This window comes from Sorex araneus, chromosome 6, assembly GCF_027595985.1.
Source record: "Sorex araneus isolate mSorAra2 chromosome 6, mSorAra2.pri, whole genome shotgun sequence".
Lineage (NCBI taxonomy): Eukaryota > Metazoa > Chordata > Mammalia > Eulipotyphla > Soricidae > Sorex > Sorex araneus.
This window is the reverse complement of record NC_073307.1, coordinates 129,002,267-129,027,074: the sequence shown is the minus strand read 5'-3', so window position 1 is coordinate 129,027,074 and position 24,808 is coordinate 129,002,267. Positions and strand designations below refer to the sequence as shown.

Below are 24,808 nucleotides of genomic sequence, written 5' to 3'. Positions count from 1 at the left end.
GTCATTTTTTTGGAGTCAACAAATTGTATTTTAGCTACTGACAGTTTTCAATTTGTGATAGTTAGACCAGCAATATGCGTTATGAGTTGAATAAAATCGTACTTACCAGTGTGTACGGCTTTGTATGACTAAAACTTTGTCACCTTTCCCTTGCTACCTTGATTTTCATCCTGTTCCCGAGAGAATCCTCTTTCTGAGATTCTACAGTTCCTCCCATCCGATATTTTAATGGCATGATTTTAAAAAGAATTTTTTTTTAATTCACAAAAGAAAAAACTTATAAAGGCAGGACTTAAAAAAAATAAAAAACAGGGCCGGAGCGATAGCACAGCGGGTAGGGCGTTTGCCTTGCACGCGGCCGACCTGGGTTCAATTCCTGGCATCCCATATGGTCCCCCAAGCACTGCCAGGAGTAATTCCTGAGTGCAGAGCCAGGAGTAACCCCTGTGCATCGCTGGGTGTGACCCAAAAAGCAAAATAATAATAATAATAATAATAATAATAAATAAAATAAAAAACACAAAAAAACCTCTCCAAAGTGCCTAGTGTGGACCACCCCCGCGAATTCACAAACATACACAAAATTAATTCCTATAAGATGCAGGCAGACGAGGTGCTACTAAAAAAAAAAGAGATTGTCCTAAAACTGCATATCTGGGGACCCTTGTAAACGTGGCTACAGCTCACCAACCTTCCCCCATGAAATATGCCCTCGTGCTGAAAAGACACGGCTTGTAATCTGACTTGTCACACACGGGTGTAGCTTTAGCTTCCGCCCCTCCACTTAGAGAAGTCAATGACAGCATCTTTCAGGAACGAAATGAACCACAAGACCCCAGCAAACGAGGGAAACCGGCCCTCGGGAAGACAGATGGGAGCCGGACCTCCCCACGGAGCCAAGGTGTTGGGGTTATAACAAACTCGGCCGGAGCATCCCAGCCGGCAGGCGGCCGGGCGGGCGGGGAGCGGCCTAGCGCAGGAAGCCACGCTCGGCAGGCCCGGACAAAGCCCCGGCGGCCTCCACGCGTCGCCATGGCAACGCGGGGTCCGCTCCCTCCCGATTGGCCGCGCCCGGGGCGCGCGGTGCCTGCTGGGAGCGCGCGGCCCCGCCCCCCGCCGCCCCCGCCGCCACCGCCGTCGCAGCCGACGCTCCGCCGGTTTGAACTTGGCGGGCCAAGATGTGGGCGGCGGGGCGCTGGGGGGTTCCTCCACCCTCTTCCGACCCCCGGATCCCGGGCGACTGCAGGTCCAAGTCACGGTCTCGGCCGACTTCGAGCTCCTCTGTAGTCAGGGCGGGCTCCCCGGGGCGGGAGACGGGGCCGCTGGACCGGCTGTCGCCGCCGATGAGCTTCAGTAATTCCACCTTGTCGCTGTTGTCTCCCCTGAGCCACCAGGGCTTCCCCTTTGACCAGGAGGAGGAGGAGGAGAATGAAGAAGACCTCGATCAGGATGCCCGTCTCTCCGAGGCCCAGGTGGAGAGCTTGAGAGGCATGGATTTGCAGGGGTGCGCCAGGTAAAGTCGAGGCCCCCGGCCCCACACAGCCCCGCGCCAGGTTCCTTAGCCCCTTGTCAGCACAGCCGGGTCCATCCCCCGCTCACGTGTCTCCACGGCCGCTCCTGCAGTGCGTGCAACTGTTCATGTGCAGCCTGCAGCTGCAAGGGAGAAGCCCTTCCTGGGCCGAGGCTTAACAGTCTTAAAAAGTTTTGATGACTTCTTTTTTTTTTTTTTTTAACTCCTACTTCGGGAGAATATGTTCCTACTAACCTCTCACTACCCAGAAAAAAAAAAAAATGATGATAGAAAAAAGCAGTTGCAAGCATACAGAGTTTTGCTACCGTTTCAGGAGTTGTTTGAACTCACACGCCAGATTGTGAGTTTCAGAACGCTGATTCAAACCCTGCACTCTAAAAGAAATGTGGCTTGCCACGTCCTGGTAGTACCTATTAATTTCCAGTAAGATAGTTTAGACAGCATACTTTTTGCGGGGTAGGGGTGGGGGGTGGTGGAGGGTTGGGGGTAAGGGAGGGGCGAGGCATCCCTGGCTATGCTCAGGGGTTAGGCCTGACCCTGTGCTCAGAAATTACTTAGGGGACCATAACAGTTGCTGGGTATCAAACCCGGTTGGCCGCGTGCAAGGCAAGGGCCCTGCCGGCTGTACTATTTCTCCAGCCCCTAGACGGCATATTTTTAGTATCATAAATAAGGAGCTGGAACACAGAGGTTAGCAGTGTCAGCTTCTGCTTCCACAGACAACTTGGGGTCAGTGAATCAAAGGATGCTAGCACCACAAAGGCTACTAAAATATCTTAATTGGTTTAATGCTACAGTTATTCATTCTGATTGTGCTACGTACTGATCTAGATATTAGGGCCATAAACAAGATAAAAAATGGCCTCTTCTGTCTTGGAGTTAAACCATAGATCAAGCTATTCATTTTTCAGATAACAAAACTGGCTCAGAATAGAGTCTGATTCAGAGGAATACATCTAGTTATTAATAGAGCTGGGCCAACTTTCAAAGAACACCCATCATAGGCTCTCTTCTCTACCATTCTATGCCTGTTGTGGAGCAATTGGCCATAACTCTATACAGGAATATTGCTTTTCAGAGACAGACCCAGTAATTCACACCAACTGTAGGGTACAGTCACTAAGGCACCTCAGAAGTGTCTACAAGTTTCTCTTTGTAAAACCATAAGCCATAGGATAGATGGAAGAAATACAAAACAGAGTGGGAGAGATAGCTCAAAGGTGTGCAACTTGTGCATTACATAAACGTGAGACTCCGAGTTAAATCCCTGGAGGACCCCTTGGTGTGGTGCTGGTAGCCAGTCCTGGTGTCACTGAGTTTCACTGTATTGCTGGGCCCAAACACTGACTAGTCAGGCATGCACGGCCAGGCTGAGTATATCTGGGCTGACTCAGGCTTTCTGAGCATCACTTTGGAACCATTCCCTTATCTCCCTATGCCCTATCCCCAGTGAATGAATGAGAAGCAAAAGTAAGCACATGAATGGAAATGGAAACCAGTGAGAGTAACCAAGCAAACCACCTGTCTGGACAGTTTATGGTAGCAAGAGATAGGCCTTCCCTAATCAGCCTGATAGTGTAGAGTTTTAGGAGTCTGTTTTCATATCGTCCCGTGTAGGGGTTCTTCATGACTGAGATGCTCTCACAGATCTTCAAATAAATGATAAGGCTTTAGACCGTGTCTTCTAAACCGAAATAAGACGACTAAGCAATGTAAATATAGTTTTGCAGTCTAAGGAATTATGGCTATCAAAACTGCAATTCAGTTTGAGGCTTTCTAAAATTCCCTGTACTGTCCCTCTGACCTGGATGGAGTAAGGCTCTCCTGACAGAATAAAGCTTCTTTGAAATAGACTCGGGCCACCAGACAAGATAATGAAAACTATTTTCTTAGTCTTTATATTTTGTCCTGTTCTTGGTCCAGCTGTATGTTAATTTTTATATCATTCTATGTATTAGGGAACCCGTGTTTTAATAAAACGTCTTGTAAAGAACAGCTGCTTGTCTGGGCTTCTCTTGATTGTATCTAGGACTGTAATGTCCCACAGTTTAAACTCATTTTTCAAAAGGTTAAGGCAGAGGGACCAGAGAGATAGTATAGTGGGTAAAGCACTTTCCTTGCCACATGGCTGGTCATGGTTCCACATACAGTCTGAGCACCAGCAGGTGTGATCCCTGAGTACAGAGCCAGGAGTACGCCACACGTACTACCTGGTAGGACCCACAAACCTAAAAGGAAGGATAGAAAGAAAAAGTTAAGGCAGAGCCATTGAGATAGTTTAATAGGCCAAGAACACGCTCTGCCTATGGGGTGCCTTGGTTTGATTTCCAGTACTTCAGGGTCACCCAGACTCTGCTGAGAGCGATCCCCAAGCACAGAGTAGGACGTAGCCCCAGAGCACTTTGAGGCGTACCCGAAAAAATTTAGCCCCAAAACAAAAACACTTCTTTTTTTTAAAATTTATTTATTTTTTTAATTAGTGAATCACCGTGAGGGTACAGTTACAGATTTATACATTTTCATACTCGTGTTTCCCTCATACAATGTTCAAGAACCCATCCCTTCACCAGAGCCCATTCTCCACCACCAATAAACCCAGCATCCCTCCCACTCCCGAATTCCATCTCCCCCCACCCCACCCTGCCTCTGTGGCAGGGTATTCCCTTTTGTTCTCTCTCTCCAATTGGGTGTTGTGGTTTGCAATAGGGGTGTTGAGTGGCCATCGTGTTAAGTCTCTAGTCTACCTTCAGCACGAATCACCCTTTCCCAGCGTGGCCTCCAACCACATTTTACTTGGTGTTCCCTTCTCTATCTGAGCTGCCTTTTCCCCAGAATGTGAGGCCAGCTTCCAAGCCATGGAGTCAACCATCTGGTATTTATTTCTACTATTCTTGGGTGTTAGTCTCCTACCTTGTTATTTTATATTCCACAGATGAGTGCAATCTTTCTATGTCTGTCTGTCTCTTTCTGACTCATTTCACTTAGTATGATACTTTCCATGCTGATCCACTAATATGCAAAGTTCATGACTTCATTTTTTCTAACAGCTGCATAGTATTCCATTGTATAGATGTACCAAAGTTTCTTTAACCAGTTATCTGTTCTAGGGCACTCGGGTTTTTTCCAGATTCTGGCTATTGTAAACAGTGCTGCGATCAACATCTAAGTGCAGATATCATTTCAACTATACTTTTTTGCTTCTCTGGGATATATTCCCAGCAGTGATATTGCTGGGTCAAATGGGAGCTCAATTTCTAATGTTTTGAGAAGCGTCCATATTGTTTTCCAAAAGGGCTGAACCAGTTGGCATTTCCACCAGCAGTGTAGAAGGGTCCCTTTCTCCCCACATCCTCTCCAAGAGCAGTTGCTTTTGTTCTTTTGGATGTGTGCCAGTCTCTGTGGTGTGAGGTGGTATCTCATGGTTATTTTGATCTGTATCTCCCTGATGATTAGTGATGTCGAGCACTTTTTCATGTGCCTTTTGGCCATTCATATCTCTTCCTTGAGAAAGTTTCTGTTCATTTCTTCTGCCCATTTTCTGATCAGGTTGGATGTTTTCTTCTTGTAGAGTTCAACCAGTGCCTTATATACCCTTGATATCAATCCCTTATCTGATGGGTATTGGGTGAATGTCCTTTCCCATTCTGTAGATTGTCTTTGTATTCTGGTCACTGTATCTTTTGCGGTGCAGAAGATACAAAAACATTTCTAAAAAAAAAAAAAAATTTAGGCAAGAAACTTGATACTTAAAAGTATAAAAACCACATGTTTCACTGATTTCTTCTTTCAACAAGTTTTGTTGCGTCCTGCTATATTCTAGGACATTAGCTAGACTCTTGAAAATTAGAAGCTAGACTCTTGAAAATTGTTAAGATTCATTTTGTGTCTGGTAAGGAATCATGGCCTATTATCAGAGGTGGACAAGGGGCAGAAAAATTCAAGACATCTAGTCCAGATAATTTGCAGTTTCACTATGAGGCAATAAATGTAATGCCTGAGTCAGGAGGGTAGAGACCCACCATATTGCTTGTAAAACTCTTAATTACTATAATTTCTGCAGCAACAGGAACATGACATGCACCCAATGCTTAGTGCTGAAACTGTTCTAGGTGCTTTTACATGGATTGTTTCATGCTATGACAGTTTATCACAGATAAAGTCCTGTTTATCTCCCTAAACAGGACTTAAGGAGGTTAAAAATAGACACAACTACGGGCCACAGAGATTGTACAGTGGATAAGGCACATGCCTTGCTCACAGCTAACCTGAGATCAATCCCTGATTGCAGAGCTCTAGGTATCTCCAGGTGTGGCCCAAAAACTAAAAAAAAAAAAAAAGAAAAAAGAAAAGAAAAGGAAACTAATGTTTTGTCCCAAATAGTCTGCTCCCAAATGTAATCTCTAAATGGCCATAGGTCAAATTGGAAGAAAGAAATCTTGAGAGTTTTTTTTTTTCTTTTTGAAAGCTACAGTGCATAAGGGCATGGCACTCATCATACTGCTGAAGTTCAGTAAGACTGATATATAGAGTTTAGATTAGAAAGAAGATGCTGGAATATAGGCAAGAGCCAATTTCTCTCTTGAGGGGCAATGGTGAGAGGGGGTCTCTTAGATTACACTTGGCAGTGCTCCTGATTTATTGTTCTTGTCTCTGTGCTCGGGGGCACTCTTGGCAGTGCTGGGGGGTGAGGGAGGGTGGGTGGGGCATATGCAGTGCTGGGGACTGAAGTGGGGTCAGCAGCCTGCAGAACAAGTGCCTGAACCTTTCTACTGTATCTGGCCCAGGAACCACTTCCTGAGTATCATCAAATTTTGATATTTAGCATTCATTAAATGGACGAAGGATCCACTAAAGAACTTGGAAACTCAGAGCTGATATGAAAGAGGGCTGTATATGAAGGTTGAATCTGATAACAAGCCCGGAATATGACTTGCCATGGAGGGAGAAAGACCTGTTATGTCCAGTCTAGATAGTGATTGATAAGGTAGGAGGAGAAAATTGAAAGAAGTAATATACACATGGATTGGGTGTTTTGTGGGTGTGGGAGCATCGTAGCACTGTCCTCCTGTTCATTGATTTGCTCGAGCGGGCACCAGTAATGTCTCCACTGTGAGACTTGTTACTGTTTTTGGCATATCGAATACACCACGGGTAGCTTGCCAGGCTCTGCCTTGTGGGCGGGATACTCTCGGTAGCTTGCTGGGTTCTCCGAGAGGGATGTAGGAATCAAACCCAGGTTGGCCACGTGCTATTGCTCCAGTCCAGAGAGAAAGCGATAGAGATCTGGAAGAAACAAAGATCCGGGCTTCTGGCCTGACTGGCAGTGTGATTCACTGAGGTGAGACTATAAAAGGCACACACACAAAAAAATAATAAAAGGAATTTTTTTTTTTTTGGTGGGGGCAGTGAGGAAGTTAAATGGATAGGTGATGAGAGATGATTAGGCTTGTTTTTGGATTAACTGAGTTTCGTAATTATTTGTTAGTATCAGATGGTTGGAAATAATATCTCAAGCCTCAGGAGAGAGTATGGCCTTGGATAACTGATCTGGGCATTATCAATACCTAGTAACATTTGAAAGTTTGGAAGCAAATGAGAAAATTCTGCTAGGCGCAGTGGAAAATATTGTGTATAAAATGATCTTATGGAGTTGTATGAGCTAAAAATAACACTCAACCATGTCTCTTTTACACTAAAGAACAAATTCCGTAAAGACCTCAGTAAATTGAGAAATAGCAAAGAAAATAAGTCGAAGTCCTGAGGAGAAGAAGGTGTGCATAGAAGTGGGTGAGGCATTTGGTGGCCCGAAGAACTGTTCTTTAGCACAAAGGGAAGCTGGGTCTTTAATGACCTCAAGTTAACCACGCTGGATCCTGAACTCCCTTCCTCTGCATATTGCAGATAGATTAGCTCATCTGCAGTTTTCTGAGGTGTCACTAGCCCTAGCCCGAACCCTGTGCTCTTCACAGAGATGTGTACTTGAGTGTTTAAATCTCCCATCTTTACCTTGACTACGTAGTTCCTTTTCCTATATCCAGAAGAGATAGACCAATGGGCATATGTGGTGGAGATGGAGACAGTGGGTAGAAGTATCTGCTCTGAAAGCTCTTAGGCATTCCATCTGACATCCGACAGGGTGAAGTCAGCTGCAGAATGAGAGAACAGGGCCACATATTTTTGGTAACATTTTGCTTTAAAATATTTTTTAACTTATAGGAAATTGGAGAGCATTAAGAGCTTCTGTTCCCCTTTCATTGACAGTCTCTCATGAGGACTTTTGCTTCAGGGACCAGAGGGAAAGTATGGGACTTATCTATATACTCTTCCTTCTCCACAAAAATGAATTTTTAAAGAGGAAAAGGGAAAAGTCTACTCCAGGATATGATTGAAATCATGTGTTGTAATTAGTTGTACAGATGAATAACTTTTTCAGATTAAAGTATTGTATACAAATTTGATGCCTGGTGCCAAAATAAAATAAAATATCAGGTGTAGATGATCCCAATGGGATTTTTTAGAAAATGAAGGAAATTAAAACATTTGAATGGATAAATATATTCAACTATTAGACTTCCTTTTCAGGATTTTCAAATGCATGTTTATATATAATCAATTCTTATTTACTTATATGCAAATAAGTAAATATGAATTTATGTAATTGTATATTTATATTTATATAAATATAAAAATGTACTTATAAGTAAATACATACATTTCCTTATAAAAATCAGTGTTGTAAATACAGTATTAAATCTTGCTTTTTCTGTACAACTAAAAATGATTTTGACTATTAAGCCAAAGAGTTTTAAGTACATGTGCTACTGTGTCCTGTCTTTTGTAGTAATGTGCCTGGATCAGAAGATAACCAAGAGCAGAACATTGCTCGCTTACAAGAAACTAGCCTGACGCCGTGGGAACTGTGGTTTGTGGGCAAGGAAAAAGAAGAACGTGGCCGTCTGCAACAGAAAGCTCTAGAGGTAAAGTTAGGCAGTATTTATACTTTTTACATTTTGGGACCACTGTAGGTAGTATGAGGGGACCAGTCCTAGCCATGTGCAGGGGGGAATCACTCTAGATGGTGCTTCAGGACCATATGGTGCCAGGAATCGAACCCAGAAAGCATATGCACTTAGCCTGTTGAGCTATCTCTTCAGCGCAACAGCATTATTTTTTTACTTATTGGTTCCATAAGATCACAAAGTAAATCTTCTGTCAGAATTAAAATGTTAGTCTTATTATTCTTTAAATGGTTTTTACATATTATCACATCTTTGATATAAATTTTAATAACTTATTATAGAAATAACACATCTTTGTTTCTCTCTTCTCTTTCTGTCTCTGTCTCTCTGTCTCAGTCTCTGTCTCTCCCTGTCTCTGTCTCTATTTCTATCTCTCTCTGGCTTTCCCTTTGGGAGAGAGAGAAAAGAAAACTGCCTATAGTAGAGGCAGACGGGGGGGGGGGTGGAAAGGGGGAACTGGGGACATTGGTGCGCACTGGTGAAGAGATGGTGTTGGAACATTGTGTTGATCAAAACCCAATCATGAACAACTTTGTAAAAATATTTTTTTCTAAATAATTTTCTTTTTAAATCAGAAATAAAGAAAAAAACACGTTTGTTGAATATTCAGAAACTATAGCTGGGCAAAATTGAAGTTAAAATTTCTCCTTACCACCTAAAGATAACCATTGTTAATATTATGGCATATAGTCTTTCAGGTTTTCTGCTTTATACATTTTTAAAAGTATGCATAAATGTGTATATACAGATACATGTAATGGAGCTTCACCATATGTAAATAATGTAAATCAAATTTCATATACTTGGTTAAAAAATATTTGGCCAGTGCAGAGTCACACCTAGGAGTGCTCAGAGAACCTAGGTCATATGTGATCATATATGATCTAAGGTCACAGGCAATGCAAGTACCTTGCCTCCTACATTATCTCTCTGACCCTGAATAAAAAAAGGGGAGTGGGGCAGTTGGGTCACACCCAGTGATCCTCTGGGTTTACCCCTGGCTCTGCACTCAGGGATCACTCCTGGAGGGGACTGGGGGACTATCTGGGGTGCCAGGAATTAAACCTGATTGACTGAGTGCAAAGCAACCACTCTACCCACGCCAACCCTGTCTGGTAAAATTTTTTAAGAAAGGAAAATTAAAATAGAGACAAATCTGCCCCTCTATCACTCAGAGTACACGCCCTAGAGTTGAGTTTGTGGTACAAGAAGGAATCTCATGGACTTCCAATGTGTTTCGGTCTCCTCCTGCCTTCCTGCCTCCGTTGTGGACATTCTGTGTTTGCTACTCTCCTTCTGAACTCTGCCTATCCAAACTGAAGATAGTTTGGAATACATTTTCACAGAAACCCCACATCCTTTGAACTCTTGCTATTTGCTACTTAGAATGTAGCAACCAAATGGATTTGGATGATTTGACCAAACTCACATCTGAAATACCCTAAGCCATATACAGAAGCAAAGTAGATTTAAGTGATGTAGGATACTTCCTGTTTTTTAATGAAATCCAAGCAAACTCTTTTGTCTTTCTTTTTTCAGCAGTGCCAGGGATCGAAGGCAAGTGCTCTACTGTTGAGTGTCATCATCAGCTCTAGGGTCAAACTCTTTGGTATCCCACTTTCTTCTACCTGTTAAGTTATGAATATGTTTCTGTATCACTAGATTTTTTTCACATCATTTTTAAATAGCTGACTATGTAATTAAAATATACTTAAAAGTATTAAATATATATTAAAATATAGTTCATTAATTTACTACTTTGGGATATTTACATTTATTCCCACCTGTTAATATTGATTATATAAAAATTCTTATAGCTTATCATGATTTGGGAATAAATTTTCTATTTCAGTTTTGAATCTAGTTATTATTTCCATGCTATTTTTCTTGGGCTGGAGCGATAGCACAGTGGTAGGGCGTTTGCCTTTCACGCGGCTGACCCGTGTTCGATTCCTCCACCTCTCTTGGAGAGCCTGGCAAGCTACTGAGAGTTTCAAGCCCGCACGGTAGAGTGTGGCAAGCTACCCTCGGCATATTGGATATGCCAAAAATAGTAACAATAAGTCTCACAATGAGAGACATTACTGGTGCCCGCTTGAACAAATCGATGAGCAACGGGATGACCGTGACAGTGACATTTTTCTTACCAGGTACTTGCATAATCAGGAGATTTGATATGATTCAAATGATTGTGGAAACCAATATATTCTGCTATTTCCCTCTAGCATGATATATTGTATTCTGAAAATACAAATTTATTAGTGGTCAAATACACAACTCAGGCTGCTAAAATCTTAGGGCTAGGACGAATGGAGCCATTATGGGTGCCCGCTCAAGCAAACTGATGAACAACGGGTTGACAGTGATACAGTGATACATTGAAAATACTCAACAACGTCTACTCTTCGAAGGGCAAGGACTTGAGGGAGACTATGTTGTATAGTCAGGCAGGCTTATTTGAGCAGTATGTCTCAGTTTCCTCACTTGTACGATGAGAACAAAATAATAGCTGTGCCACAGAATTTTTGTGTAAATTGAATATAAAAAATAGTAAGGATGATTCTTGGTGGTATTTGCGGCTTTGTTTTGGATTGGGGCCGCACCCAGTGGAGTTCAAGGGCTACTTCCCACTCAGTGCACAAGGGTTATACCCAGAAGTGCTTGGGAGATCATGTGATGTTAGAGGCCAAACCCAGGCTTGCAAACCATGAACTTCAACCCATTGGACTACCTTTCCTGGCCCCTTTATTGGTATTATTATTGTTGATATCATTGGTACTCACTGTTACTCATTACTACCATCCTTAAGATCTTTTTATTTTCAGAATTGGTGTTATCATTGAGACCATCCTGGATTTCTTTTTCTTTAATCTTACCTTCAAGCTTTAACATTTATATTTTCATTGTTAAGTGCAGCTTACACATATTTATACATAGTGAGAAATCTGCTTTGCTTCTTGTCCCACGCAAATACATATATATGTTTCTGAACTAATCTTAAATTTATATAAAACCTGGTGTTCTGTTCATTTTCTTGAAATGCCAGTCATAGTTCATTAAACTGATTTTTTGCTTATATTGGGGAAAGCAGTGATCTGGTGAGAGTGGAAAGTAGAATTAAATCAATGGTATTTATCTCTAGGCTCTCTAAGATGTCAATATTATGCATGAGAAAGAGGGTCATGTCAACTCTTTTTGGATAGCATGCAATAGAAAAAAGTTAATTTGATTATAGGAAATTCCTCAAGGACTCAGGGCTCTAACTCACAAGAACAAGGCTGAAATTTTAGCCCACCATTCCAATTCTGTGGCCTTGGGAAGATTACTGAAATTCACTGTCTCAAATATTTCCATCCATAAACTATTAAAGAGATTTAATATATTATATTTATTATATTAAAGAGGGGATGGTCCTCCCAACATCTTCTATTTGATGTTCCCTTCTCTATCTCAGCTGCCTTTTCCCCCAGCGTGTGAGGCCAGTTTACTGGGAACATTAGTGGAGGAGAGTGGGCACTGGTGGAGGGATGGGTACGATAACTGTATGACTGAAATACAAACACAAAAGTTCATAAGTTTGTAACTGTACCTTACAGTGATTCGCTAATAAAAAAAAAAAAAGGTGATAGTCCTGGCTTTGCACTCAGGAATTACACTTGACGGTGCTCACGGGACCATATGGCATGCTGGGGATCGAACCCTGGTTGGTCACATGGCAAAGCAAATGCACTATTGCTGTGCTATGGCTCTAGCTCCAAAAGCCAAAATTTTGACCCTTTATTCATACCTTAAAAACTTGGACTTTGGATAGCACAGCAGATAGGGCATTTGCCTTGCAGGCAGCTGATCCGGTTTCGGTTTCGATTCCCAGCATCCCATATGGTCTCCTGAGCACCACCAGGGGTAATTCCTAAGTGCAGAGCCAGGAGTAACCCCTGAGCATCGCCAGGTGTGACCCAAGAAGCAAAAAATAAATAAATAAATAAAACCAAAAAACTTGGACTTTGGGCAAGTCCTTGACCCTTGGTTTATCTATAAAAGAGACAGAATGGTTGCTTCAGAGTGTGCTACAAGGAGCAAGTGACCTCCAGAATGTGGCCTAATATATAGGAAGCATTCAATAAAAGTTGTCATCCTATGTGTGGGGAAATGGTAACCAAGATTTATTTGAAACAAGTTAAAATAGTGAATAAAAAGTCCCTCAAATAATGATTAAGCCTATTGTAGGATACTATAGTAAGCATGTAGCAGGATCAAAAGATTAAATTCATTTAATGTATTTAATAGCTTGAGTTTTTTATGGCTATGCCATAACTTTGAAGCAAATAAAATATTTTATCTTTGCCTTGCATGCGGCCGACCTGGGTTTGACTCCTCTGCCCCTCTCAGAGAGCCCGACAAGCTACCGAGAATATCTCGCCTGCATGGCAGAGCCTGGCAAGCTATCCGTGGCGTATATGATATGCCAAAAACAGTAACAACAAGTCTCAAAATGGAGATGTTACTTGTGCCCGCTCGAGTAAATTGATGAGCAACAGGATGGCTGACAGTGACAGTGACAGTAACAGCATAAATCTTATGTATAATAATGCCAGGGGCTTCATAATGTAAGGCAGACTTTAATTTTTTTTATGTAATGGTGTTAACATTGATTCTTTTGGCATACAAAATTATGCACTTCCACCAATACCAAAGACTATTCGCAATTGTTCTTAAGTCACCTCTAGTCTACCCCATTTTACTCTATTCATTAAGTTGTTTGCAAATCCTGTCATTGGACATGAAGAGAAAGAACCTAGAGGCAGTGGTGGAGATATATTGGCACCTGAGTGGTAGGTGTGATGCAGTAAATTGTGTTCAGAGGTGCTCAGGTGCTACTATTAACTTAGCAGTTGGTGTCATTCTTGGTATAGTGCTCAGAGAACCATGGAACAGAGCCAGGAATCAGACCCAGAACTTCCAGATTCAAAGTCTGTATTCCACCTGTCGAAAAGCTTTTTTATTTTTTAATTGTTTATTTCTTTTATTGAATCACCATGAAGAAATTTACAAGCTTTCAGGTTTAAGTCTCAGTCAGACAATGATCAAATCCCCATCCCTTCACCAATGCACATGTTCCACCACCAAGAACCCCAGGATACCTCCCATCCCACCCCACCCCCACAGCCTGTGTGGCTAATGATCTTCACTTTACTCTCTCTCTACTTTCATTACATTCAATATTTCAACAGAAAAAACTCACTATTATTATTTGGAATTTTCACCCAACAATCAAACCTGCTGAAAAGGCATCATTTGATCGAAAAGCTTTTTTTTTTTTAAATTTTTTTATTGAGTCACCCTGTGGAAAGTTACAAAGTTTTCAGGTTTAAATCTCAGTTATACAATGCTCGAATACCCATCCCTTCACCAGTTCGAAAAGCTTTTTAACTCAAGACTTAACTAAAAGATTTTTAACTGAAGGAACAGTTCAGCTTAAATTTCTGTTAAAGCAAGAGGGCTTAGAAGTAACTTTACAGTGGTTTCAGAATAAATAGGTTAGACTTAATGCTTAGTTTTTAATTTACCCTGGCCTTTTAAATTTTTTGATTGGGGACGGGTATTGGTTTGGGACACACCTGAAGGTGTATAGGGCTTACTCCTAGCTCTTTGCTCAGGGGTTATTCCTATTGGTGCTCAGGGATGATCCCACTGGGGCCAGCTGTGTACAACGTCTGGCCTCAACCTGGCCTTTTTAAAATTATCTTCTTGAAAATTTAAAGGATACTTAGATTATTAGAAAGATTATCTCTTTTCATAAATTTAATTTAACAGGCATTTACATTTGTTTCAGACATCTTTATAAGATCAATCTAAAAATTTATATTATCCCATCAAAATTTTCCACATACAAAATTGTTTACTTTTGTAACTGTTGAATATCAGTACTATGAAAACATAGCATAGATTTTGTAGGTCACATACATTTTAAAGTTTTATTATTTTAAAGAGGTCTTCAGCAGATTGGCTTAATTTCTCCATGGCCTTTGTCTAATTCTGATTTTTAACAGTTGCTTTGACGCTATGGTATAATCTGTTTTAAATTATAAAAATTATCGAGTTTGTGAAAAATGCAGGTGCCTTTTTCTTTCTTTTTCTCATTTGCCTTTGGCTCTTTTATTCATTAGTTCTTAATGAAGGGAATAGAGCAGGCTATAGAATTGATGAAACTAAAATCTATCAGCTTTTCTGAATTTTACTTTCTATGGTAAGAAGATTTTGAAAGTCGGCAAAAGTTACTGAAGTAAAAAATGCATATTAAAATCCTCATTGGATTCTGCTTTTCTGTAATCAAGTGTTTAGTCTGTGGGAAATTAGCTCTAATCCGGTTGAAATTCAGTGGTAGACCAGAAGATGACACAGGGGCCTAGTGAGAGAAGACTCCAGCTGTGTCTGGAAGGACTTGCTTTGGCAGTGAACAGATGGAGTCATTCAGGATGGGAAATTCCAAGCGAGGTCAGCCTTGGAAATGGTGGGGGGGAATTGTGTCTCAAAATATGATGTATAATCGTGGATGGCAAATTACTTGAACAGATGAGATTAGAACACTGGGGACCGTGGCAGCATTTTCTAGGTTACTTTTTTGACCCTTTCTTAATCTTTAACTCTCGTAGCATCATGGCTCTTGCGGTGTGCTCCTGTTTTCACAGCGTTCAGTTTACTCTACCTGTCCCTCTAGTTTGTCCCCTGTCTCTCTTCGTGGTCTTCAATCTCCTCACTGTTCCCATTCTGCTGCTCATCTTTGACAGAGTAGTCAGAGATCAGAGAAGATCCAGTTTCTCATATTATTTTCCTCTCCCCACTTTTCCCTTTTTTAGGGAAATTTAGATTACTTGCATACAATACTTCACAATATAGCACTCAATTCTTCTGTGGATGGAGATTTAGGTTAGATCAGAAACTTTTGGAAATTCATCCCTGTGCTTAACAGTCTTTAAAATCTAGTCATTTCATAAAGTGTAGCAGGGCCGTGGTCATTTTTTTCCCATGCATTTTGGCTGTAATTTTAATGAGAAAACAGAAATCCCAGCTAACATTAATGAAATAGTATTATTATCCAAGGGCCTGATTTTGTTAAACTAATTTCACTTAAAGTCATGGTTTTGAGAACCTAGAAAATCTGAAGATTAATTGTATTGAATGAATAAACAAGGAATAGTAGCCGCCAATGTAATGAAGAATCTTTTGAAAACCATAATAGATACTTTACTTTGTGACTGAGGAGTAAAATGTTTTAAAGATCTGGGTAAGTGAGGGCAGCTATTTTCTTTTTTGGGTTTTATTTTATTTTATTTGAGGTCACACCCAGCGGTGCTCAGGGCTGACTTCTGGCTCTGTGCTCAGAGACCACTCCTGGCAGTGCTCAGGGGACCAGATGGGATGCCAGGAATCGTAACCCAGGTCTGCCATGTGCAAAGCAAGTGCCCACCCACTGTACTGTGCTCTGGCCCCAAACAGCTATTTTTTTTATGCAGTAAAATATGAGGTTGAAACACAGAAAACAGGTTTCGCATGACCATTTGCTCTAAACTAAAAGAAAAAAAAAAACAGTTCTTGGGATCACGTTTTATCTTCATTTCATGTAATTCACATGGTCTGATAACTGAAGAATTGTTTTTCCTAGGTGTCTGTGCTCAGGTAGGTAAGTCTTTGGGATAGGTAGAGGTGGGGATCAATGGGGATACATAAAAGTATCTGATTTTTAGTACCTAAGAAGAGAGAAGAAAAATAACCGGTAATTATGGCAGTAAAGCCTTAGGAGTCTAGTTTGAACAGCATTCTCAACTAATGCAGTAATTCAGCTGATGAGTGACAGAGTGGTGGCATTCAGCTTGCAGTTTTATTTGGCCATACTTTCCACATTCTTTCTCCCGAGGAAATGCCCAAACGTGTAGATTCGAGTGACAGCAAGGCAGTTAAATAATCTGGGATATGAATGTGGTTTTGTTTTACACTCCAGCAGCTATAAAATCAGTGAAGAAAAGCCTGGATTCTTTTTTTTCCTGAAAGGAAATTGAATGGCTTCTTTACATTTCTTCTTTGGTGGAACTCTGAATTAAAATTTTAATTTAGGGATTATTTAATTCCTATCCTTTATCTTCATCGAGAATCTTGAAGCTTTTTATAACTAAAAAAGTCGCAGTTCTCTTGAGCTACAGCCAATAGCTTAACAGTGATGCCAAAATTTATATGTGGGAAAGTTGAACTCAATGAGGATAATTTAGCTGAAGTTTAGTCTAAGAAACTAGTGTTTTTCTGCCAAGCAATTATTTGCATTTCTAAAAAATGACTTATACTTTTACCAAGGCTCTCTTTTCAACGTGGGCTAGTTACTTAAGTCATTGTCACTAATGGTATATTTTCTATAAAAGAAACTATATTCTTGTTTAATTTGGTTAACCTCAGCTTTTAAAAAAATATGACTCACGTTCTCCTATTAAATGTTGCCTTTTGTTTGAAATAAAATTCACAGCAATTAAATCAAGAGCTAGAAAAGAAAAAAGAAATGGAAGAACGTGAAAAAAGAAAGATAATCGCTGAAGAAAAACACAAGGAATGGGTTCAGAAAAAGAACAAACAGGTAAGGAGAAAAAAGCGTGTGCACACATACATGCCGGAAAGGAAAAACACGCATACACACTCTTTCTCCTCGCTACCTCTCCTTCTCCCTCTCTGTCGCTTTTGTAATCTTCTCTCCATTGTTCTTCAAATGTTCTCATTTATTTTTGGGTATTGAGCCATGCTTAGCTGTGCTCAAGGCTTGCCCCTGGCTCTGTGCTAAGGGATCACTGTTGGTGTGGCTTAGGGGACAATATGAGTGCCATGAACTGAATCCTGGTTAACCACATGCAAGGCATGCACTCCACCTGTTGTACTATTTCTCAAACCCTCAAACGTTCCCATAGATATTTTCTTTTTTGACCTAGTCTTTTTTTTCCCTGCTTTCATGGACATTTATCAAGCCTTTTTCCATTTCTTCTATTTCTCTTTTTTTCCTCCCTTGTGTGACTTTCACTTAATTCTGTCTGCAGGTAGTCCTGAAGTCTCTGTCTCTAGATCCATGGATTTCCATCTCTTCTGCTGCAAACCTCATTTCATTATTTTTTGACCCATCGTCCTTTCATAGACCTGTGCTTTTTCTTTTCTTTTCTTTTGCCTTTTGGGTCACACCAGCGGCGCACAGGGGTTACTCCTGGCTCTGTGCTCAGGAATAATCCTGGCGATGCACAGGGCACCGTATGGGATGCTGGGAATCAAACGAGGTCGGCCGAGTGTAAGGCAAACGCCCTACCTGCTGTGCTGTTGCCCCAGCCCCAGACCCAGATCTGTGTTTCCAACTCCCTGAATTCTCTTGTAGGTACCACTGTCCTATTTGTCACTCAGGCATAATCAGGTTTTTCTGATCTTCCCTTCCTTACCTGTACGATTACATCTCTCTTATCTCTGAAATCCCCTATCTAGTCCCATTTTTATCTTTCAACTTAACTGTCTTTTCCCCCTACTAAAATGTAAACTCCAGTAAATTAGGGATTTTTGCCTCTGTTGTGCAGTTCTTTGCAGCTAGATCAGTACCTGACACATAATAGAATTCCTAAAATATTTGTTAAAATTACAGATCTCTCCTTTGTATCCTTGCCAGGCCAATCAAGCTGGATAAGCAGGATGTTGTCCCCCCAACACAAAATATATTTTTCACTATTTTTTCACTATTGAACAGTTTGTGCCTGAAGAGTTAAAGATATGCTCTCTACAGTCACGGCTGTGGCTTCTCCCACCCATGATTTCCTTTATTCCATGTGTTACCTCTTATTGGTGTCCTGTAAGATGCATACTCTTATGATCATGGCCTGTCTTTTTGGAGTGTTAATTTTAATAGAAATATTCTGAAAATAAAAATAAAAGTTATTTTTATGTTAAGCAAGTGAGGTATTAATGAAATAGAACACAAATTTTGTATTATTTTGAGAGGAAAACCATCATTTTTATGTTAACTTGAGCAAGATGCTTAATAAGGTAAGGTAGAACACAAATTCTGTATGCTTTTCCTCTGTGCTGTTTTTGTTGTTGCAGCAACTGAGTGCTTGCACACTTGGCTGTGCTGCTTACCAGGGACAATACACTTCAGTTGTGGTACTTAGCACACTTTGCTGCATTTGCCAGGACCCACACACTTTGTTGTGGTGCTCCCACACTTACTCACAGTACTCATATACTTAGTTGTGATGTGCTGGAGATTGCCCCTTGTTGTATCGGCACGGAGATCACAAATAGAAATGCTTCCAGGTTTGCACTTGGCTCGTGGGGTGGTGCAGACACGAGGCAGCCCTCTGCCATCTGAGCTGTAGAGGCCTTTAAGAGACACAATAGATCTCAAATAAAATCTTAAGCTTTAAACTATGCCTCCCAGCCTCCAGGAATTTGTGTTGGTGAGGAATTTTGAGAACACTTCTGTTCTTACTATTTCTTTTATTTATTTATTTATTTATTTATTTATTTACTTATTTATTTATCTTTTGGTTTTGGGGTCCACACCTGGCAGTGCTTAAGAGCTGTGCCAACTCTGTGCTTGAGAGAACTAACACAGTGCCAGGATTGAACCCTGACTTCCCATATGTAGAGCGTGCAATAAGCCCATTGAGCTCTCTCTCCAGCCCTCACTTTCTTTCATGAGTGTGGTGTGTGTGTGTTTGTGTGTTTGTGTTTGTGTGTGTGTGTGTGTGTGTGTGTGTTTGATGTTTCACGGCATGGAGATCGTTCAGCTTACCTTTCTCTGTATGTTTCACAACTGAGAGTATTTCTTGGTCACTAATCAGAAACCCTTTGAAACCTTGTTCAGTCTAGAGCATTTGGTTATGAATTGCCCTAATATATATATATATATATATTTATGTGTGTGTACACATATATATATATAATTGTCAGTTTGTTTTATTTTATTTTATTTTTTTGCTTTTTGGGTCACACCCGGTGATTCACAGGTGTTACTCCTGGCTCTGAACTCAGGAATTACCTTGGCGGTGCTCAGGGGACCATATGAGGTGCTGGAAATCGAACTCGGGTCTGCCGCGTGCAAGGGAAACCTGCTGTACTTTCGCTCTAGCCCCTGTCACTTTGTTTTAAGCCTATGTCTTTCTTCATAATTCTAAAACTTTTAAAAATGAGAATTTTTATGGTACTTTTTATTATAAAATTTAGCATGATACTTTATACTACAGTAGCTATTTATTATTGGAATAAATTAATATATTTGTAACTTATTTTCAATTTAGTGCATTCTCTTATATAATACATTAGAAATCTTAAAAGTGCTTTTGTTGGGGGGGCTTTTAATTTTTATTTTTGGATCAAACCCAGGAGTTCTGAGGACTTATACCTTGCCCTGGGCTCAGAGAACCATATGGGGCACTAGCAACCAAACCCAGGTTGGCCACATTAAAGGCAAATGCCCTAGCCTCTGTACTACTGCTTTCACCGGTGTCAGTTATTTTCTGTTGTGATTCTTAGATATTTGGAATGGTACTGCTTTTATTAGTATAAGTCAGGTGTTTTTTTTTTTTAATTTAGTCACATTAGGGTAAAGATTTTTATTTTTGGTACTGAATTATTGTTGAATCTTATGCCCTGAGGTATTAATAAGTGTACCAACTAATTAATTTCACTAAATTGAAGGTGACATACCTTTTTACTTCCAGATATTATAAGCAGGAAGTTGGCTAGACATGTGTTTGTTATAACCCTAAATGTATTTGCCCCAAGTCACATTGGAAATAAGTGACTATTGTTGTTGTTTGTTTTATTCCATAACACCAGAATGAATTATCTGAGGGTAAGTGCCCGAATCAAAATAAATTCCTGTGACCATTACCAAGCTCTCTGTGATATATTTTATGAAATTTTAACTATAAAACTGAATGGTTTTACAAGTACCGAATATATGCTTTTTCCTCTAAAAGCTTCTCTTATCTGTCTGCTAACTCCATTAAGCCCAATTTGCCGTACCAGCCAAACATAGTTGTTGTTTGTCTAAGAATGTAAGATACTGTTGAGAGATGATATATTCACTGTTTTAATTAGCAGCAGCAGACTTGATCCAATTATTTGAGAAAAAAAGTTATTTTTTCTTCTGGAGGGAAATGGCTTGTCCTGGCACAAATCACTAATTATTGAAAGCAAGATTTCATAAGGTTGAAATAGTTCAAAATGAACTCTGAGAAATTAAATGTACATACTCTGTAGAACTCTTGTGTATGTTAAAGAATAATTGATCACTCTATTTTTCTAGTGGTTTTTTTTTTTTTTTTGAGACGTATCATGTTTCTTGTTTCAGTCTCTGTTCCATTTACCTCTATTTGTAGAGACTGCTCTCCTGGTTCTTTTCCTGTCTGGCATCTAGTTTTTTTCTACTGTTTACATTTCATGGTGTGTGGTCCTTCACTGCTTCCAGCTTCATTCAGATTTTTAGCTGTATCTGGGATGTTATTTTCTTTAAGTCATTTGCACTGTGTTCTATCAAAAAAATAAATCAGACAAAAAGAAATTTATGTATCCATTAGCAAAGCTAGTTTTTTATATAATTGAGTCCTTTTCACATAAATGGCTTATCTCATCTCGTACTTTACCATTTGTGTTGTCATAATAATTCATTTTCTAGATTTACATTTTACAGTGGGCTATCACTTATTTTGAGAAAGGGCTTTTAACTCTGTTGTTTAAAAGATAAAATTTGCTTTTGTTCTCAAGACATGATGCTGATTTTTTAATGTAAATTATTTCAGGCTCACAAAATATGATTGATTGCACCAATTCCTCATTCATGCACTCATTATTTTTCCTGTTTAATAGACACAATTGAAGAACAAACACAAAAATTCAGTAACTTTTAGTAATCAGCTGTTTTCTTAGTCTTTTAGTTGCAAGAAGCAGCTAATTTCTTAGGGCACCATCTTATGAAGAAGAAAAGGGAAGATTTATTGTGCTCTGTGTTTTGTGTGGAACAGGAGAGATAGAAAATCTGAAGCAACTTACAGACAGTCTGTTCTCTTTCTATACTTTGAGTACCTTATGCTGACTAACAGCATTTCCTCTTCTAGTTTAAATCTTACAATATATTTCGTATTTTAAAATCAACTTCATTGATTTCATTGAGGCCAGGGCAGTAGCTCAAAGGGCTGAGCTCATACTTTGCCGATGGGAGACTTGAGTCTGGTCCCTAGCATTGTATGATGCCCCAAGAACAGAGCTGGAAGGGGTCCTTAAAATAAAAACAAACCAACAGCACTCTCAGGTGTGACCCCAAAGCACAAAACAACCACACACACATAAAAAAAAATAAAGTAAAAACTAAAACCCAGCTCCTTTGAGCCTAAAATATAAAATGTGCCCCTTTTAAGGGATTGGCGGTGGGTACACACCTGGTTGTGCTGTTTTGGTTTTTGCTGACTTCTGGCTGTGTTTGGGGGTCAGTCCTGACTGTGCTCAAGGAACCGTATTGGCACCTCCTAGCTGGAGGTGGCTGTGTGCAAGGCAAGCACCTTACCCCTCTGCTATCTTTCCAGCTCCCCTAAAGAGCCTACTTTAAGTTTGCTGGTTACCTGATGTGCAGTCAAGGCTTAGTAAAGGTTACCATCACCACCGAAGGTCCTTGGGATCCCTTTGCCCTCGGTCCTTGCTTCCCTCTCCCGGCTAGTCCTGGCAACAAGAAAACCATTAGTCCAATGCTCGGTCCTTATCAGTTAGGTCTACCCTTACTAGAATTTCATATAAACAGAATCATTGACTGTATATATGTTGGGATTCTTTTGTTCTAAGTTTTCTTTTTTTTTAATTTTTATTAGAGAATCACTGTGATGTACAGTTACAAACTTTTGTGTTTGCATTTCACTCATACAGTGATCGTTTACCCATCCCTCCACCAAGTGCCCATTTTCCTCCACCAATGATCCCAGTATCCCTCTACCCACCCCCACCCCATTCCCCCACCACCCCACCCTGCCTCTGCGTCAGGACATTACCTTTTGTTCTCTCTCCTTTTGGGTATTGTAGTTTGCAATAGAGGTACTGAGTGGCCTTCATGTTCGGTCTATAGTCTACTTTCAGCACGCATCTTCCAACCCGAATGGGTCCTCCCAACATCCTCTACTTGGTGTTCCCTTCTCTATCTCAGCTGCTTTTTCCCCCAGTATGTGAGGTCAGTTGCCAAGCTGTGGGGCAGACCACCTGATACTTATCTCTACAACTCTCGGGTGTTAGTTTCCCACTCTGTTATTTTATATTCCACAGATGAGTGCAATCTTTCTATGTCTGTCTCTCTCTTTCTGACTCATTTTACTTAACATGATACTTTCCAAGTAGATCCACTTATATGCAAATTTCATGACTTCATCTTTTCTAACAGCTGCATAGTATTCCATTGTGTAGATGTACCAAAGTTTCTTTAACCAGTCATTTGTTTTGGGGCACTCTGTTTTTTTCCAGATTTTGGCTATTGTAAACAGTGCTGCAATGAACATACAAGTGCAGATGTCCTTTTGACTATACTTTTTTGCCTTTCTGGATATATTCCCAGGAGTGGTATTGCTGGGTCAAATGGGAGCTCAGTTTCTAATTTTTTGAGAATTGTCCATACTGTTTTCCAAAAGGGCTGAACCAGTCAACATTCCCACCAGCAGTGAAGGAGAGTCCCTTTCTCCCCACATCCACGCCAACAGTGGTTGCTTTTGTTCTTTTGGATGTGGGCCAGTCTCTGTGGTGTGGAATGACATCTCATTGTTGTTCTTTTGTTCTAAGTTTTCTTGATATGTCAAATATTAAGCTTGCTCCATTAAAATTATTTTTATTAAATGACCATAAATTTGAAACTTATTTATTATTAAGTTTTAGGCGTACGCTTCCAACGCCAACCCCTTTACCAGAATCCACTTTCCTCCACCTGTGTCCCCACCTGTGACCCTACCCCCAGCCCCCACAATGGCAAACTTCCTACTGAAGACCAGTTCTTCGTTTCACTTGCCTTTGGGCATTTGTCATTTCCCTGCTAAGTTTCTTTATATCCTGCATAAGAGATCATTTTATGCCTGTCCCTGTTCCTATGTCTAACTTCACTGAGCATGATACTCTCCAAATTCATCCATGTATCAGTAAATTTCATGACTTTATCTTTTCTTAGGGTTGAGCGGTATTCCATTGTTTATGTGTACCATGGTTTCTTTATCCAGTCATCTGTTCTTGAGCACTTGGGTTGTTTCTAAGGTTTACTGCAATGAACATAGGAGTGCAGATGTCTTTTCTGCATAGTGTTATTGGGCACTTGGGATATATTTCCAGGAGTGGAATTAAGCTGGGTCATATGGAATTTCAAGTGTTTTAAGGAATGTCAATATATCTTGCAAAAGGGCTGGACCAGTTGACATTCCCATCAGCAGTGAATGAAGGTACCTTATCCCCTGTATCCACTGCCAATACCAGTTGTTATTCTTTTGATAAATTCCAGTCTCTGTGGCATAAGGTGATATCTCATTGTTGTTTTGATTTGCATTTCCTTGATGATTAGTGATAATAGAGCATTTTTTCATGACCTTTTGGCCATTTGTATTTCTTTGAGGAAGTTTCTGTTCATCTCTTGTTCTACCAGTGCTTTATATGTCTAGGACAATAACTCTTTTTAAAATTTTTTTTAATTGAGTCACCATGAGATACCCCATTACAAAACTGTTCATGATTAGGTTTCAGTCATACGGTGCTCCAACACCCGTCCCTTCACCAGGGCACATGTCCCAGCACCAATGCCCCCAACACCCCCATTTCCCTCCCAACAACCCCAAGTCCTCCCATCCAGCCTGCCTCTGTAGCAGGCATCTTCTCTCTCTCTCTCTCTCTCTCTCTCTCTCTCTCTCTCTCTCTCTCTCTCTCTCTCTCTCTCTCTCTCTCTCTCCCCCCCCTCCCTCCCCCCCCTCTCTCTCTCTCTCACACACACACACACACACACACACTCTTGCTTTCACTCTCTTCTTCTGGGCATTGTGGTTTGCCCAGAATACTCAGTTTGTTTCCAGTGTGATCATTTCCAACTATTATTGTCATGGGTCCCCTCCCTGTCTTACCTACTAGGACACGAATCACGAATCACGAAATCCCGTTAATCACCGATTTCTCGGGCGAGCTCAGTAACATCTCATTTCGTCCTTTCCCTGAGATCTTAGAAGTCCATCTCGACTCGGCC

General features: G+C 40.5%; 1 protein-coding gene across 2 annotated transcripts in view; it reads left to right on the top strand.

Annotated features, from left to right (window-relative positions):
- The first annotated feature begins 1,098 nt into the window (after positions 1–1,098).
- CCDC34 (coiled-coil domain containing 34) overlaps positions 1,099–24,808 on the top strand; it is a 34,286-nt gene continuing 10,576 nt past the window's right edge. The window contains exons 1-3 of one of the 2 annotated variants that reach the window (XM_055141923.1): positions 1,103–1,513; positions 8,373–8,508; positions 17,063–17,170. In XM_055141923.1, the coding sequence (XP_054997898.1) occupies positions 1,179–1,513; positions 8,373–8,508; positions 17,063–17,170 (579 nt within the window). In that variant the 5' untranslated portion in view covers positions 1,103–1,178. Of the gene's footprint in view, positions 1,514–8,372; positions 8,509–17,062; positions 17,171–24,808 lie in introns of both variants that reach the window. The other variant, XM_055141924.1, reaches the window with a different exon arrangement.